General features: G+C 37.9%; 1 protein-coding gene across 1 annotated transcript in view; it reads left to right on the top strand.

Annotated features, from left to right (window-relative positions):
* The window catches only part of PLXNC1 (plexin C1), a 71,907-nt gene that overhangs the window by 8,902 nt on the left and 47,500 nt on the right, over positions 1-15,505 (top strand). Inside the window, exons 2-6 of the mRNA XM_005480783.4 lie at positions 2,931-3,053; positions 4,976-5,110; positions 7,160-7,260; positions 12,401-12,515; positions 13,490-13,634. Coding sequence (XP_005480840.3) covers positions 2,931-3,053; positions 4,976-5,110; positions 7,160-7,260; positions 12,401-12,515; positions 13,490-13,634 — 619 coding nt within the window. The remainder of the gene's footprint in view (positions 1-2,930; positions 3,054-4,975; positions 5,111-7,159; positions 7,261-12,400; positions 12,516-13,489; positions 13,635-15,505) is intronic.

Here is a 15,505-nt window from a genome sequence, read left to right as displayed (position 1 = left end):
TAAAGTTCAAAAAGTTCTTTTCCCCCTAGGAAAAGCATCTATTGTTTCAGTGTTGACTATTGATATACACTACTTAAAAATCTTGTGTCCTTTTGTATAGCTGCATCTGTTCTTTCACTGGGATGCTCAAACCCTTTTTTTTTACTTTTTGGACAGCTGCATAAGATGAATGCTGTGTGAGCTAAAAATGCTGCCCTTTCCTCTGAGGCATGCAATGTAAAATAATCAGGAGGAAATCAAGACAGAAAGTAGAAGTGTGAATATGGTTGCTGCAGCTGGAGTCATATGGAAATACATCTGAAAATGAAGTGCCAAACAGAAAATTAGTATGAATACCTTCCATGCCAAAAACCAAACAACTATAGACTTAGAGGGACTACAGAATGCAGCAGAGGATGAAACTGAAGAATTAAGAAAAGGGAGTTCTTAGACAGTGGTATTATTTTTTCTTTTCCTTTTCTTGTTTTCATATGTGCCTGAAAACGTTTTAGGATAGACAAACAGATGACCATGGACATGAACGACTCTTCAAGTGTAAAGGAAGTTTAGACTGTAAATGCATTTTTAAGAATGGGTTTAGCTGTGAAAGAAGCAGCTTGGGAAGGCCCTACAGTGCTGTAACCCCATTAGTCACAGTGGAAGAGGTAAAAGGGCTTGTTAAAACAATAAATGGATGTGGAAAAGTGGTGACAGAAGGGTGAAAGCAGCAGCTGCACCCTGGAGGAGATGGGCAAACTGAGGAATAGGTTTCAAAAGAGAGAAGGCAATTTTTATTGTGACTGTCCCCCCGTTCTTGTCCGTATTAGTTCAATGTCGCCTTGACCCTCCCTCCAGCAAGCAGAGGGAGGGGAGGAGACTTCCACACTTGTCAGTATTGGTTCTTCAGTCAGATCAGGAGGATACACTGATATGACACTGGTTATTTTATTAGTATGTGGGTCAAAATAAAATCTGGCAGCAAAGCTTTTCAGAAACTGGGTGAGTACTCCTCTTTTCTGTGATCTTGTACAGAGTCTGCAAGGAACCTAGGGTAGTTTATCTCTCTTACACTATTACATGGTGCACTGTAGAAAAACTATTGCTAATTTTGGTGGAAATGAAAGTGTGGAAGCTCCATTTCCTCACTCCCTAACCTGAGTGAAGACTCATTGAGTGCACAAATCCTGGAGTTTTGTTATATTCTGATCTATTATAAAGTGAGTTAGCTTCTTCCTTAAAATGCTTGCAACCACACCCTGCCCCACTTCCCTGTCTAGCACAGACGTCCAGGGTACTGGATTCTCATGGCCAAGTGAGTTTTACCAGAGTTCTGTGCCACTGCATGACACTTCCCTGTGTCTTCTTCCTGCTGCATGAAAAAAGAAATAGTGACTTAATATATGAAAGTTAATCAAGCCTTCTTTTATTCTGAGTGGCTCTTCTTTCAAGCTAATTAAAATAATTCAGATGAGTGAAGAACATTTTAATTGACTTAGGATTGCAGTTCAGAAAAAATAAAATATTTCTAGTGGAAATACTTTTGGGGATTAAGCCAGCATCATAGCATGCAGGAGAGTTGAATTCATCTGTTACTGTGTTACGGATTTGCTTCATAACTTTGAGAAATGCTTTCACCTTACTTCTGAATGCCAGTTTTGATGGTCCATTCCACACTTTGTTTTGTGCATTGAAGTGAAATGGGCTCTTGCACTCAGAGGGTTCCTGTAGGTTTAGGAAACTGTCCTGGAGGCTGAAATTCTGGATTTGGTCAGCTAGCCTACAGGGCTTGTTCCCAAGGAGCTGTTCTTACCTGAGCTCTTGTCTCCTACCTCTCCATGCCTGCCACTCTTTGTGCCAGCTCTGGTGTTTGTGCAGCCTCATGTCCATGTGATGAGGAGCATGACTCAAATGAAGATGTAGGTAGGTAGATTTACAGAGCATTTTCTAGGCACACCATTGCCTTAACTAAGCTCACTGAAAAACATTATACAGGCAAAGTGAAGTAAAGCTTGGCTGGGGTTGGACCAACTTGGAGAGCAGGTGGGATCACGCCTTTGGCAATGTCTACCACAGAGATTGAATTGGAGCACTTCAAAACCCAGTTAGCGCTTGCTAAGGGGACACAGGGGCTTCTAGGGACTCCCCCTGATAGGTGGCCCTATTCTCACACATGTGGATTTCCTTTCAACAGCCGATCATCTACAGTCAGAGTTTTTTGGTTTGGTTTTTCATTCCACAAGATACAGGGATTTCCTGCATGATGTTTTTTTCATGAGCTGCTTGCATGCGTTTGCCACTAAATTTCCTCCAGGTGGGATGGAGAATTGAGGGTAACATGTTGATTTTAAAGCTCACACAGCTACATTTATGTTCTCCATGACACAAACTTTATATTGCTTTATCTCATTTTTATGTTTATGTAATACACAAGTCTCTACTTTCTCTAGTGTCATGGAAGATGAAGGTTTGCATTTTTATACACACAGACACTGTTTGTTTGAAGTGTCTCCTTTCTCCAGAATATTTGCATGCCTTTGAAAGTGGTTGCTGAGTGTTATCTAGCCTTCAGGTGATGGCAAAGCACGGCTTTATTGAGAAGAACTGGAAATTCAGAATAAACCCAGGACTTAATGTCCCAAAAAGGAGAAATCCTATTACAAAGTAACTTACTGCTGCTACACTGAGTCTGTATCCCACTGAAGTCAGTGATTTAACAGCAGCAGATATTATATTTGTTACAGATATGACCAGTTGTCACATATGAAAAACTAGTTTTGTATGTAATTTCCAATAGTGTGTTGCTCTGAAGCTGTATTAGAATTGGAATGTTACTCAAAATGTTGTCTAAAGTTGGTTCTCCGAGAATCTTTCCAAGGATTCTTCTTTTCCTCATTGTTTTGGAGTATAGGTGAAAGATTTTTTAATTTGTTTTTCTTCTGTCTGATTCTCAGGAGGCACAATCAATCAAGAAATTACCTACCTTGATTCACTCTGGATTGGTAGCTGTTTATGGCACAGTTGTTTTGAATCATATAGTTCTCTTTTTGGGAACAGATGATGGACAGTTACTGAAGGTAAGCTGAGTGTGGCAGTTCTTCCCTTCTCCACCAGCTGCTGTTGTGTTCAAGTGGGTAAATATTTCCTTATTAATTCAGTATGTTATAAACAAATATGATCCCCTGAATCTATGGTTTTTGTTTGTGAAATAACTGCTGTATGGTTATTTGGGAGAGCAAGATAACTTTCAAACGCAATTAGGTAGTGTTGCTGTGTAATAGCCTGTCTCAGTATCCCGCTTCTTTCCCCAGGTGCCCATACCCTCTCCCTTCCCCTCCCATGCTCCTTGCTGAGTGCTGTCTGTCAGTCTTGGCATTCCAGCAAGGCCATCGTATGATTGGCAGAGTTCAAAAGATGCCTCTCAGCCCTGGGGACATTGGGCCATCCAGGTACCATTTGTCCCCTCAGACTCCCCCCCCTTACCTGGTCGGTGGGGTCCCTACCCCTTCCCTCCTCTCTCCCCGGGGTTAAAGGACACGGCAGCCACGCGGTTTGTGGTTCTGTGGGAGCTGTTGCTGCGTTCAGAGGCCTGTGTGCCAGGAATAAAGCTCTGGATCGAAACCCTCCAGCAGAACCCGACTCCTTTCCTTCACCTCACCTTAAAGCTTCTCCACCAGAGGCAAACCTGAGCTCCTGCATGCCTGGACTTGTCCCAAGCACCAGCTGCAGCATCCAGCCAGGCAAAGGTGTCTCTGAGGTGGAACCACCACAGCTGCTGCCTCTGGTCAAGCAGCAGGCCCAGACGAGCCCAGGCACGTTCCATCCAGAAATATTGGTATTTCATTCCAATAAGGTAGCCCACTAAAATTCAAGTAAACATTTCATTAAAACTCTAGTGCCCACAGTATTAATTTACAGACTGTGGAGTTCTCAGTTATTCTGCCTTGTTTTGATTTTTTTTAATCCTTGCTTTGATTTTTCCAGTAGAAATATTGTTAGATTTTGGAAGGGTGTTTGTTTGTTTATTTGCCTATGTGATGTGAAAAGCTGTCCATTAGAGAGAAGAGTCAAGATTCATTTTGCCTTAGCTTCTGCATAGTTGGCCTACACTAACTTAAATCCATTGCTTGAAAGTGGAAGCCATCTTACCTTATTATCAAACATTTCAACCATCCAGTCAAATGTCTTTTGTGCTTTAATTTTTTCTGAGTTTTGTGAAAATGTGCATTTCCTGCCTACACTGCAAAGGATGACTCTCATTCTTTGTCTTTATTAAGCATTTGGGGAGGAATATAGTAGAAACATTGAAAAGCTTTGTCCATTTGATTTCATTTTGCTTTTCATAATGAAAGATGAAATTGAAATCTTCCATGTCTCCTTAACACAGTGGAGACAGTGAACACATTTCCCTTTTTTAGTCATGAAAAACCAAAGGTGGTGTGCTTATTGACTTACAAAATAAAGTTTCTGGAGTCTCTGGTTCCCTTGAATTCTGTGCAAAGTGTGGTAGAAAATAGTAAAGTTGGGCAAGGTAAGAAAAAGAAATATTATCACAGGTGTATACATAGAGAAGCCACACAGAAATTTATGTAAATTCCTTTTTACTTTATGGGTGTCTGAATGTTAGTTTGTTTTCTGAATGCTAATACTTCCTTCTCCATTGATAGGAGTAAATGGTTGTTATTTTGGGATATAGGCATTTCTTCCACATTCAGTTTCCAAATCAGTCAGTAACAGGCTTGGTGGAAGGCATGTTTCATATGCTAAATCAGTGCCAAATTCAGTGCTAAATGTGTCTGGCATGGATTTTGTTGAAATTCTGTTCTTGTGGTCTTTTCCTTCATCCTTCTCCAGTGTGAGAACTAGTGCAGTAAGTGAATTGAATAATGACACAATAATTCATCTCAGAAGCTTTGATGTAACTGGAATTAGGCTTTTGTTTAAGATATTGACTGATCAATAAAAGAACATGGGAATAATTCAATTACACATGTTTTAGGCTATTCTTAATGAGGAGATGAAATCTAATTGCCCAGAGGTTTTATATGAAATTGAGGAAGAAACTTCCATTTTCCCCAAACTACGACTTGATCCAGTGAATAATAACTACATCTATCTGTCCTCTGCCAATAAGGTAAGTACAGCATTTAATAAAATAATAAATTCATATAAACCACTGCTTTAAGGATTTCTACCGCTTTAGAAGTGAAGCATCAGTTTGTGTCAGTTAGACTTTTAATATGCAAACTGCAGTTACCAACTTTCCATCTAATATCTGCTTATGTTGCCTATGTTTGGACTGCACTCCTGCAGAGCTTGGAAGAGCTTCTGCTGTCATGGTGCTGCCCAGTGTTGCTATGATGCAGCAATACCCTTAATTCCGTGGTGATTTTATGCCATTCTGCCAAGGGAGTGTTTGTTTCTGTTTTTCCTGCAGGCAGGAAAATGCAGATCATGCAGAGCCAAGCTTAGAGATGGCAAATAACTTGTACACTCTTTGGAGACAAAACAATCCCTATGTTGGTAGGTCAGGGTTTGCCAGTCAGTTAAGGATTTTCTAAAGTGAAGAAATCTCTTCATTTGAGAGATGGCTTTGAAGCCTCAGTTCTGATGAAATCAGTGATAATGCTGTAATCAGTGATAAAATTCCCATTGTCTTCAGTTAGGCATAGACTTGAGAAGAACAAAAGAAAAGGGCAAAGAGAAGTGAGCAATGTGTGCATAGTGAGGCCAGGGAGTTCAGCAGAGGCTGAGAGCTGCTGCACGTGAGCAAATGAGTTGGAGCTGCACGTGGAGCAGTGAGCAGCTCCCAGGAGCCAGTACAGTTGTTGCAGCCCATCTTGCAGCAGGGCTACTGAGCAGCAATCAGAAAATCCCTTTGTCTGGCCAGCAGTGGGAAAGATGGCACTGGAAGCTTAAGGGCTCGCTGTCCATCTTAGCTGAACAGGATTTCACCCAGCACTTAATTACCGTCACTTGAAACAAGATCACTTTTCTGGCAGTGAGCATGGTGTTTTAGCCTGTTGTTATAGAGCAGGGGTAAGGAGAACCCCTGACTGATATAAAACATCTATCACAAATATAGAAAGAATCAAAGTCTCAGTCAAAAGGATACATAGATATTCAAAGTAAGACTTGAATTTTCCTTAGCTTTGATAGAAGACCAAGTTGTTATAGAGGAACAACAGCTTTTAGGAATAAAAACTTCTCTGATTTTTTTTTCTCTGATTATTTTCTCTTGGAGTGAAGTAAGGCTTCTACATTGCCTTCTTAAACTTGGTAGTAATCTAAGATTATGACTGGATTCTGAATTGATTATCTCACACACTTTTCAAGATAAATTGAATTTTATAATATGTGGATGGAAAAAACAGTAAATATAATTTTGCAGGAAACAGTGTATCCTTGTTTCTGTTGACAAAATACAGGAATTTCTCATTCTTGCAAATTTGTAAAAATATTGTTTGAATTAGTTTTTCTTACTAAGATCATTAATTCACATTGTTATTAATCACATTATTTGTATCTGTATTCAGTATTTGTAATCCGCTTTCTCTTTTTCTTTTTCCTTTCCTTTTCTGAAAATGGCTGGCTAGGATATTCAAGCTGAATGTACAAGTATAGATACATACAATATAGCCACAATTATCTACATTTACTTACTGAAATGGCATTTTCATGCATGCTAAGCAGTTGCATGCGTTTGTTCTAGTGTGCACATGCAGTAACCTGACATGGTGATGCAAACACAGATGCATTTTGTTATGCGCATGCATTTTTGGATGCACCTTCATCAATCATTTAAATATCTCCATTCGGAGGAGAGGAAAATGGTGTTCTGCTAAGCAGAGCATTATTTGTAAAATATACCTCCTTTCTCTTATTATCTATACTTCACTATGCTGATCAGCCTTTCTTGCATTAATCTGCCCATGCTGGCCTTTGAGTAGTAGAACCAAATTCTTATTGTCAGAGGTGTTTCATTATCTGATGGCAAAATACAGTGTGTGCAAAATAGGCTGCATATTTCTATCCAAAGGTCTTCTGGCAGAGGGGAATCCATAAGGAGACTTCCCCAGAGGGATTGTGCTTGGTTGCTGTCAGATTTTTAATGGTAACCTTCAAGTTTCCTGTTTATGGAGGCTGTATTAATTCAATGTGTTATTGCATTCTTTGGTTTCAGGTGAGAAGAATACCAGTTGCAAATTGCGGTAGATTTGCTTCTGAGCAAGAATGCTTATCTGCAAAGGACCCCTACTGTGGGTGGTGTTCTTTCAATCAAAGGTATCTTTTAGTATTTTAGACTGTCATATAAAAGTAGAGCATTACTAGTCAGTGTACATTTTGACTGACTCGGGGCTATTCAACATCAAAATTGTATCTACTGATTTTTTGTGGAATCAGTCATAGCCATAAATGTGAGACACTTTCTTGTCATGCAAAAGGGAACTTGTGAAAGGCTTTGTAACCTCAGATTTTTGAGATCTAGCCATAAAATATATGTTGGGCTAAGAATAATAAGAGGAGATATTTTGATATATTTGTAATAATAAGAAGATATATATCTGCTTTTAGAAGAGATATTTTTGTTTTTCAGATTGAGAGAGAAAATTGTATACTTGTGCTTGAAACATCTTAATAGCTGGGAGCATTTTGTATGTGAGAAAAAGAAGAGTGCTTAGTTGTCTTCTATATTAGTAGTTCATTTTTTTGGAACCACTGACCTTGGTTTAGGCCAAAGGAGAATTTCTTTCTAAGTACTTTGTTCCCACATTTGAATCATTAATTTTGACACTAAATTTGAAATCTATTTTACATCTGGGGCCTGGACTGGAGAAATTCCTGGTTGTCAGGCCTAGTCTTAGCAATTGCAAGCAACTACATCATGTAAAACTAAAAACTTGCAAAGGACCATCCTAAATTTAAATTGGCTTTTTGTCCTTCCTGCCCTGGTTGTGCAGCTTCCTGGCAGTCTCATTTTTTGCTGACAAAAATATGTCTGCTCATTTTCATCATGTGTATGTTTATGGACAGGTTATAGTTATTTGTTCTGGTGTTCACATCACCTTTGCCTAAATAAGTTCCTCCCCTACTCTCTCACACTCACCTCTTCAATGTGTTTGTGCAAGCAGTCTCTCTCTCTCCCTTTTCATTTTGATGTGCTGAAACATTGAACTTCATTAAGGTCCTCTCACTTGACACACTCCTTTCTTACCTCCACTCCAGTAATCCTTCCAAGAAATTCAGGCATCCTTTTAAGATAAGGATGGCCAGGACTCTCAAAGTGTTCCAGAAGAGATTTCAGCTGTGCCTTGCTTAATGTTGTTTAATCAATCTGTCCAGGATGCACCTTAGTGTGTTCTGGGATCACAAACGTCTTTTTCATGACAGCATCACATTGATGGGCCACAATCATCCATGATCAGATAATGCCCCCAGCTCCTTCTCTTTCTTTGTTGTCTTTCCAACTGATGAGTTTCCAGTCTATAACACATATGGGTTGTGAGATTTTTATTGCTGTAGGTACATGTTCTTGTACTTTATGCTTTGAAATGTCATTCCATTTCAAGGTTATCCAAATTTTCTGTGTGATATTCTTATCTTCCTTTGCATGTTAATGTTCCCAACTCTGTATCATCAGCAGATGTCAACAGTGTAAACCTTCTTTTATGCCAATTTGCCAGTGATTAAAGTCTTAAATTAAAGTGCCTATAAGGTGAATTTTTGAGGAATTCCACTAGTAGCCTCTTCTAGAAGGTTAATACTGCTCATTTTGGTTTGTTACCCAATTGGTGTTACCATGATTTTGCTGAAGATCTGCTGCTTTGTGTTTGGAAAGGTAGTTACTGGAAGAGAGCAGGTATTTGTTCTGTAATACGTTTTCTTCAAACTCTGTTTTGCTCCCTTGATAGAAGCTGTGTATGTTACAGTGCTAAGCTTTTCAGGCTTTTAATTGCCTTATAAAGAGATTGTGAATAACTCTTATTACTCAGTAAATCCCCTGCTTATGAGGGGAATCACGAAAAGTTTCCATTTGATTGAAACAGAAATAATTTACTCTTTTGGAGAAAAAATTAATTACTATCATACGAGTCTTGTTCAACACCCACATAATTTTTTACTGTTAAGTACTTAATGTCATTAAATATTTGGCTTTGTGAAGAGACACCTCTGGGTGAAACTTTAGGAAAAGAGGAAGAAATTTTTAGCCAATATTTTAGTCCAAGTCCATATGTGTCCACTAAAGCAATGTAGTCCATAATAATTTTGAGGTCAATGATGTTTTCTACTTTTACAGGGAAATAAGTTTTCTGTAAAACAACATACACACTCCAGTTTTATGTAAAATTTATTAGGAATGCTCGTTTTTCATTTTAAGGACAGTGTGAATTAAAATCCAGTCCTTTAACGAAAAATGTGTGCATCTCATTGCAAGTGAAAACAAAATGAAACAAAATGTTTCCACTGTTCCTATTTCTACTCTTTCTTCCATAGGGACATATATTAATTTTCCTTTTCACTTGCCATCATTCAAACCTGTTAGTCACAGTATTGTGTGATTTCTCCTAATGTTTCTGGATTTTTTGTAGATTAATCAGATTGGCCTGAATTATGCTGAAATACAATTCAAATACAAGATATTGATGTTTTACATGCATTTTCCACATGGAAACATGACCAGAGTTACTTTTGCATGCAGTCAATATGTGGGACATCAGTAGACTTCATTCAGGGTTTGGTACATTCAAGAAAGAAGGAAGCCTCAACTTTCTCTGAAAGCATGTTCTCATTCCATGAGGAAATCAGTATGCTTTGGCAGGACAGAGAAGGCATGTTAGGATCTGTAGTTAACAAAGATTAGTGAAGCAGAGACTTAAGTACAAATTAACCAGTATGCATACATATTGTGTTATCACAGTGGAATAAGAGGAACTCAGTTCTAATTGTGTAGAGAAATCTTTAGTATTATAAAGGACTAGTTTGCTGTGGAATATTAAAAAAAAATTTTGACTCTGCTTTTCTCTGTACACATATCTAGGCACGTCTGAAATCTGATCCAAAGGTTTCATACCTTACACCTTCATACTTGTACAAGGTGCAGTTCACCTTTCCAAGAAAGCCAGACTTAGTTGCCTGAGTCTGTATGTTAATTTTCAGACTCCTGTGGTTCACAAATAATATTTATCTGCTATATTCATTCACTTGCAAGTAATATAATTTTTTTTAAAAAATAGGGGTACTACAGAATAATTTCATCTTTAGGTGAGTGTAATTATTTTGCTCTTAGCCTTTGCAGGGCAATTTTGAGAATTTATGCTGAGGGGCATCAGATGTGACTGATTCCTATGAAAATGACTGTTCTCCACAGCACACTGTTAGAGTGTTAAAGGTCAGCTCTTAAAGCAACAAAAGATGCATTTTTCCCTCACATAAAGACAAGCATGACCCTGGGTCCTGGGAGGCATTACTGGTTTTGCTATTAAACTCTCAGATTCTTCATTGCCAATTGTTCACTGCTTATGTTCCTCAGGCAGTCTTAAGAAAGCAAGTAGCTTCTTCCTGGGACAGTTGTAAATATTCAGTTTGATAAACAGTTTTTAAATATTTCAATATTAGCATCACTGAAATGCATACACTTATTTAGTGCCAAATACTAGGAGTGTGTTGCCTTGAATCTTTACCATTATAATCCTCACCCTGTCAGAAACTGTAGAATGTCTTTCTTTTGTCTTTCCTCGTTGCTGGCGTGAATTACCTGCCTGTATGTTTCTGAGAATGTGGTTTATGCACATCTGTTGATGACAGATTCTGTCTTCTGTGGCTCTAAAACTGTAGTGCTAATGAGCCTTTGTGATCTCAGTGGGGTGAAGAGAGATATAAATGAGACTGAAATTCACCCTAGCTCAGACAGTTTGAAATACGTCAGGCATATATAGTCCCAATTTATTACAATATCATTATGATCTGAATGTATTTAGATGCAAAACCTCACCAGGTTCTTGTCCAGCAGGAGCTCAGTTTCCTGAGTTAGACCACAAAGGAAGTGACCTTGTGCTTAACTGCATTCCAATTGCCAGCATCTTGATCTGCAGAGAAGATGACTTTATGGTTCCTAAGATTTGTGGGGCTATTTTGGGCATTTCAGAATGTGGTGGATATTTTTGTTGAATATGTTGTTCATTTTGGAGGGAAAGCACATTGTTTGTGAAATATGTTTTTACAGTGAGCTCCTAATGAAAAAGGCCCATACTTTGCAAGTCTGAACTAATTTCCAGTTTGTAGCCAAGGAATGTTTTATGCCAGGCAGATATCACTGTTCATAGGATTGAAGCTATATATATGCTTCTACATTTGGTAGAAAAATAGAACTAAAACTATTAAATGTTACATTTATTTATAAATATTCAATCTTAGTATTAAAATATTAAGATATATTCAGTTAGCACTTACTTGTCTTTAATTGCTAACTGTATGAAATTACTTGGAGTTAATCTATGAATTGTTCATTAGCTGTTGACAGTAGACAGCATTTTAAGGATTCACCTTTTAAACTTGATTGTCCATCTAATTTGTATGCCTAAGTTGTCTTTTTCTTATAACATGTTTTTAATGTAGTCTTTGTAGTACTTATGTATCCCAGTGTTTCCTCATTCTTTCCTCATTTTTTGTTGCACAGTGTATTTTCTATGATTTGGCATCTCTAACATTTGTATTTACTTTGAGCTATCCTAATTCTGAAATGTATTTTGTACTTGAAGACAGAGAAATCTATTTTGAACCTTTTCAAATCTGGTGTTTTTATCCCAGTGCACTGACAAAAAAGGGAAGGATTACCATTCAAATCAGTGGGTGACAAAGGAGATTAGGGAAGAGGATGCATCTCATCAACTATGCATGTCATAGTCTAGCTTTACATTTGAGCTTCACTCCTATCCCTTCTTATACCCTCTGGAGAGAGCAAGCAGCTTCTACAGTGTGGTTCATTTCATTTTGGTATGGATGTCTAGCAGGGTAGGTGAATTGTACCCTAAAGAACGCATTTCTCCCCACAGAGTGTGAAGGGGGCTGGGGGGCAGCGAGGGGAGCAGATCTAGAGCTGTACAATGGAACAGTCAAGTTGGCAACAATGAATTCCATCCCGGGCTACCAGTTCCACTGTTACTGGCCAAGCATCTCATGTTTGCTTGAGTCCCATTGACTCAATGAAAACCCTCGAGCATATATCAATGCAGCGTAATTAATTTTGATAAGCAGAAGATTTTACTGATTGTTTTCCTGAAGCTTTTTGCAGTTATAGCCATATTTCTGTAAAAAAATCAATAGTGTTCCTGTAAAAAATCAATAACTTTAAATAAGTTGAAGTACAGTGTCTGAAGTCAAAGGCACAATAAGGAGGCTAGTATAATTTTATGTATACTTTTAGGTGCACATTAAAAGAAAATTGTACACATTCAAACAGCATAAATGGTTGGTATAACATTTCACATGCACCTGATAAAGATCTGAAAATCCTGCTAAGTTTCCCTGCCAAATATCAGGTATGTACACCCAGTTTTATGTGTGTTTGTTTATTGTGACTTAAAATATGTAATTTTGTTGCTTATTGCAGCTTGTCTTCTTTTGTCACCATGTTCCATACATTAGTTCCTCTTACCCCAGCAATTGGCAAATATCTTGGAAATCTCAGTAAGCTCGATGGTTCTCCTCCTCTCCTATGAAACGTATCTTTAAGCTACACTTCATGATGCTGAGTCAAAATTTCAAATATTTACTATGCTAACATTGCTTGGAAATGTTTCCAATTGTATCACTGTATCAGCTATTTTAATATTTCCAGTAACTGTATATCAAGTGCAGTATGGAAGTTCTGAGCTTTGTAACAAGTTAGAAAACATTCACTGGGACACATATGCTAACAGAAATTCTTAAGTGCTCAATATTAGTCTTTACTCTGTATCTGTTCTCAGCACATGCAGCCTTGAATATTTGATTATCAACTATTGTGACTGGCCACCTAATCTGCACGCTATTGTTTCTGATTTCCTGATTGAATACACTAATGTAATCATATTTGTAAAGCACTCGCAGCCAGAAACAAAGGATAACTCATTACAATATAAGTTCTGTTTCATAATTAAGTGCTCTTTGGTTATGGATACAAACGATCTCTCTCTGTGAAGATTCTTAAATATTTTTTAAAGAAATATAACAGCATATAACACAGCAATATTCTAGTTTTAAACTCCAAAATTATTTAAGATTGTTTGCTAACATACCATACAGATCCATTTTATTTCTGAAAGTAAGCAGTGCTGTTACTTTCAGAACTCTTTCTGTATTGCTTCTTCAGCTGGAAGAGTCACTCTCCTTTGAGACCTTACCTAGTAAATTGTTTGCTTTCACCACAAAAATTTTCGTTTTGTGCATTTCATAGTTCATCGTTCTCTGTAGAGACAAGGTGATGACTTAGTAAATATAACAAAAAGCCCATTGTGTTTTTATTGTTTTATAGGTTGTTGTGACTGCAAATGTAAGCAAAATCCTTACTTTCTGTATGATAAAAATTGTAACAAGCGTTGAAATATTTTATGAAAACGTAGTGCTGAAAAATTCATCCTGTTTCTGCAATCTAACCACTCCAATGATAACTGACAACGGTATGTTCTACTATTAAATGTATTTAATGCTTTTTCACTGTCCTTTAATACTGGGGACTACTGTATAAATACAGGCCTAATGAGTGTGAAAGTATGTAATGCTTTTTATTAAATGTCACTGAAGCAAAATAATTCATATTTTGTTGAGTGATGTGAGTACAATCACAGTGTTCTTGGTGATTAAAGTTTTGTTAATATAGAGTACTCTGTGGAAGTAAATAGCAGACATTACCGTGTCTGGAAGCAGCTTCTTCAATTGACCCTGTGGCAGTGCAGTGCCTTAGCATTAGAATATTTATTTACATGGTGCCATTAATAACTGTCTAAGGAAACTTAAGATAACTGCAATGACAATCAAGCTGGCTGGAGCAATGGAAGCAGTGTTGGTCTAGTGCTTTGCCTTGACAAATTAACCCATCTTAACTCTTCTCTAATCTGCAAACTGAATTTGTTTTTGCAAGAAACTGTACTGGCATAAATAAGAGAAGAATCTAATTATGAATATCTGTACAATAAATAATCTTAACATTTAATTAACTGTTTCAACCTGCCTTAGACACTGTGAGAAAGTGATTGTGCAATGTGGAAGATTAGCAGAAAAATAGATGGTTCAGGGGCAATTTGGTGGGTACATCCTTTTGACTTGATTTCATTCATCCTTCTGAATTATTGGTTGAATCACATTGCAGTAATTCTGACACTGCTTTGTTCACCAGTGGTTCTCAGAGTTAGATACCTGAGCAATTTGTATTGGATGTGTGATGCTTGTGATCTGGTTTGTGTATCTAATGCAGCTACAAGTTTTAGAATGAGGTGGTAAATTACCGAATGTCTAGACCTTTGAGCTGTTCTTTAGGCTTTGATCTCAAGGATCAGATAAAAATCCTTCACAGTGGAGTCTTATTTGACTAATGGTAGGGCAACGTCCCCCTTGCATTTCTTCAAGAGTCTGTATAGAAGTACAAAGCTTTTTTAACAGAGATTGGCCTTATAACTTCTTAAAGTTGCTTATGTTAGAATGCAAGAGTTTTAATATAAACTAAGGAACACATAGCAAACACAAGGATTCCCACATGTTTTTAAGTGACTTGAAGAAGAAACAGAAAACAGACACATGCCTTGCCTTTATCTCTCCCTCAGTAATATAGCCCAAAGGACATGGAATATTGTGCATGAATCTGATTCTCTTATAAAAACCTTGGTGCAGGAAGAGGAATGAAATTTACCAGATACTTTCAAGGACCTGTTGTTTTGAAGAGCTCAGTGCTACAAAGAGCTCTCTCTCTCTCAGGGACCCTTGCCCCTGAAGAAGGTTCTTTGGAATATCTGGATCTGAGTAGGCTGCATGGCAAAAACTCCTCCAGCGTCACAGAAGTGTTGTGTCACGTTCCTGTCCAGCGTTGGGAATTGAGAAGAAAAGACTGTCACTAGAAAGTGACAGCTGGAGTGATATCCATGAGTATTTTAATCCATTAAGCCTTCTTTAGTAAACACTATTAGTGGATTTTTAAGAGGGAAATGTCCTTTATTGGCCCAGTCCCAAAAGCCATGTTGTCTTGTAATTTTGGAGTATATAGTTTGGTTCTCTGTCTTCACAGACTAAAGCTTTCTGTTAATTCCATTAGCAGGTTTTCAGAGAACAGTTGTTATGGAAGCCAGCTCACCTTGCCTGTGCTTTGTGCCAAAAATGAGCCCTTTGGCAGTGTTAACCAGAAGGCTGTGAGGTTAGCTTGTGCCTGCCAGTATTTACTGCTACTCACGTGCTCCTGTGAGCTGAGATCTCTTAGTGGATAATTCAAGTGTGAAGTAACATTGTTTATTTGTGGTATCTCCTGTAAAGTGACCTCAGTTTCGCAAGAGGATGCACTTGC

Source organism: Zonotrichia albicollis, chromosome 4 (genome assembly GCF_047830755.1).
Source record: "Zonotrichia albicollis isolate bZonAlb1 chromosome 4, bZonAlb1.hap1, whole genome shotgun sequence".
Lineage (NCBI taxonomy): Eukaryota > Metazoa > Chordata > Aves > Passeriformes > Passerellidae > Zonotrichia > Zonotrichia albicollis.
Note: the sequence above shows the minus strand (reverse complement) of the source record. Positions and strands in the feature narration are given on the sequence as shown.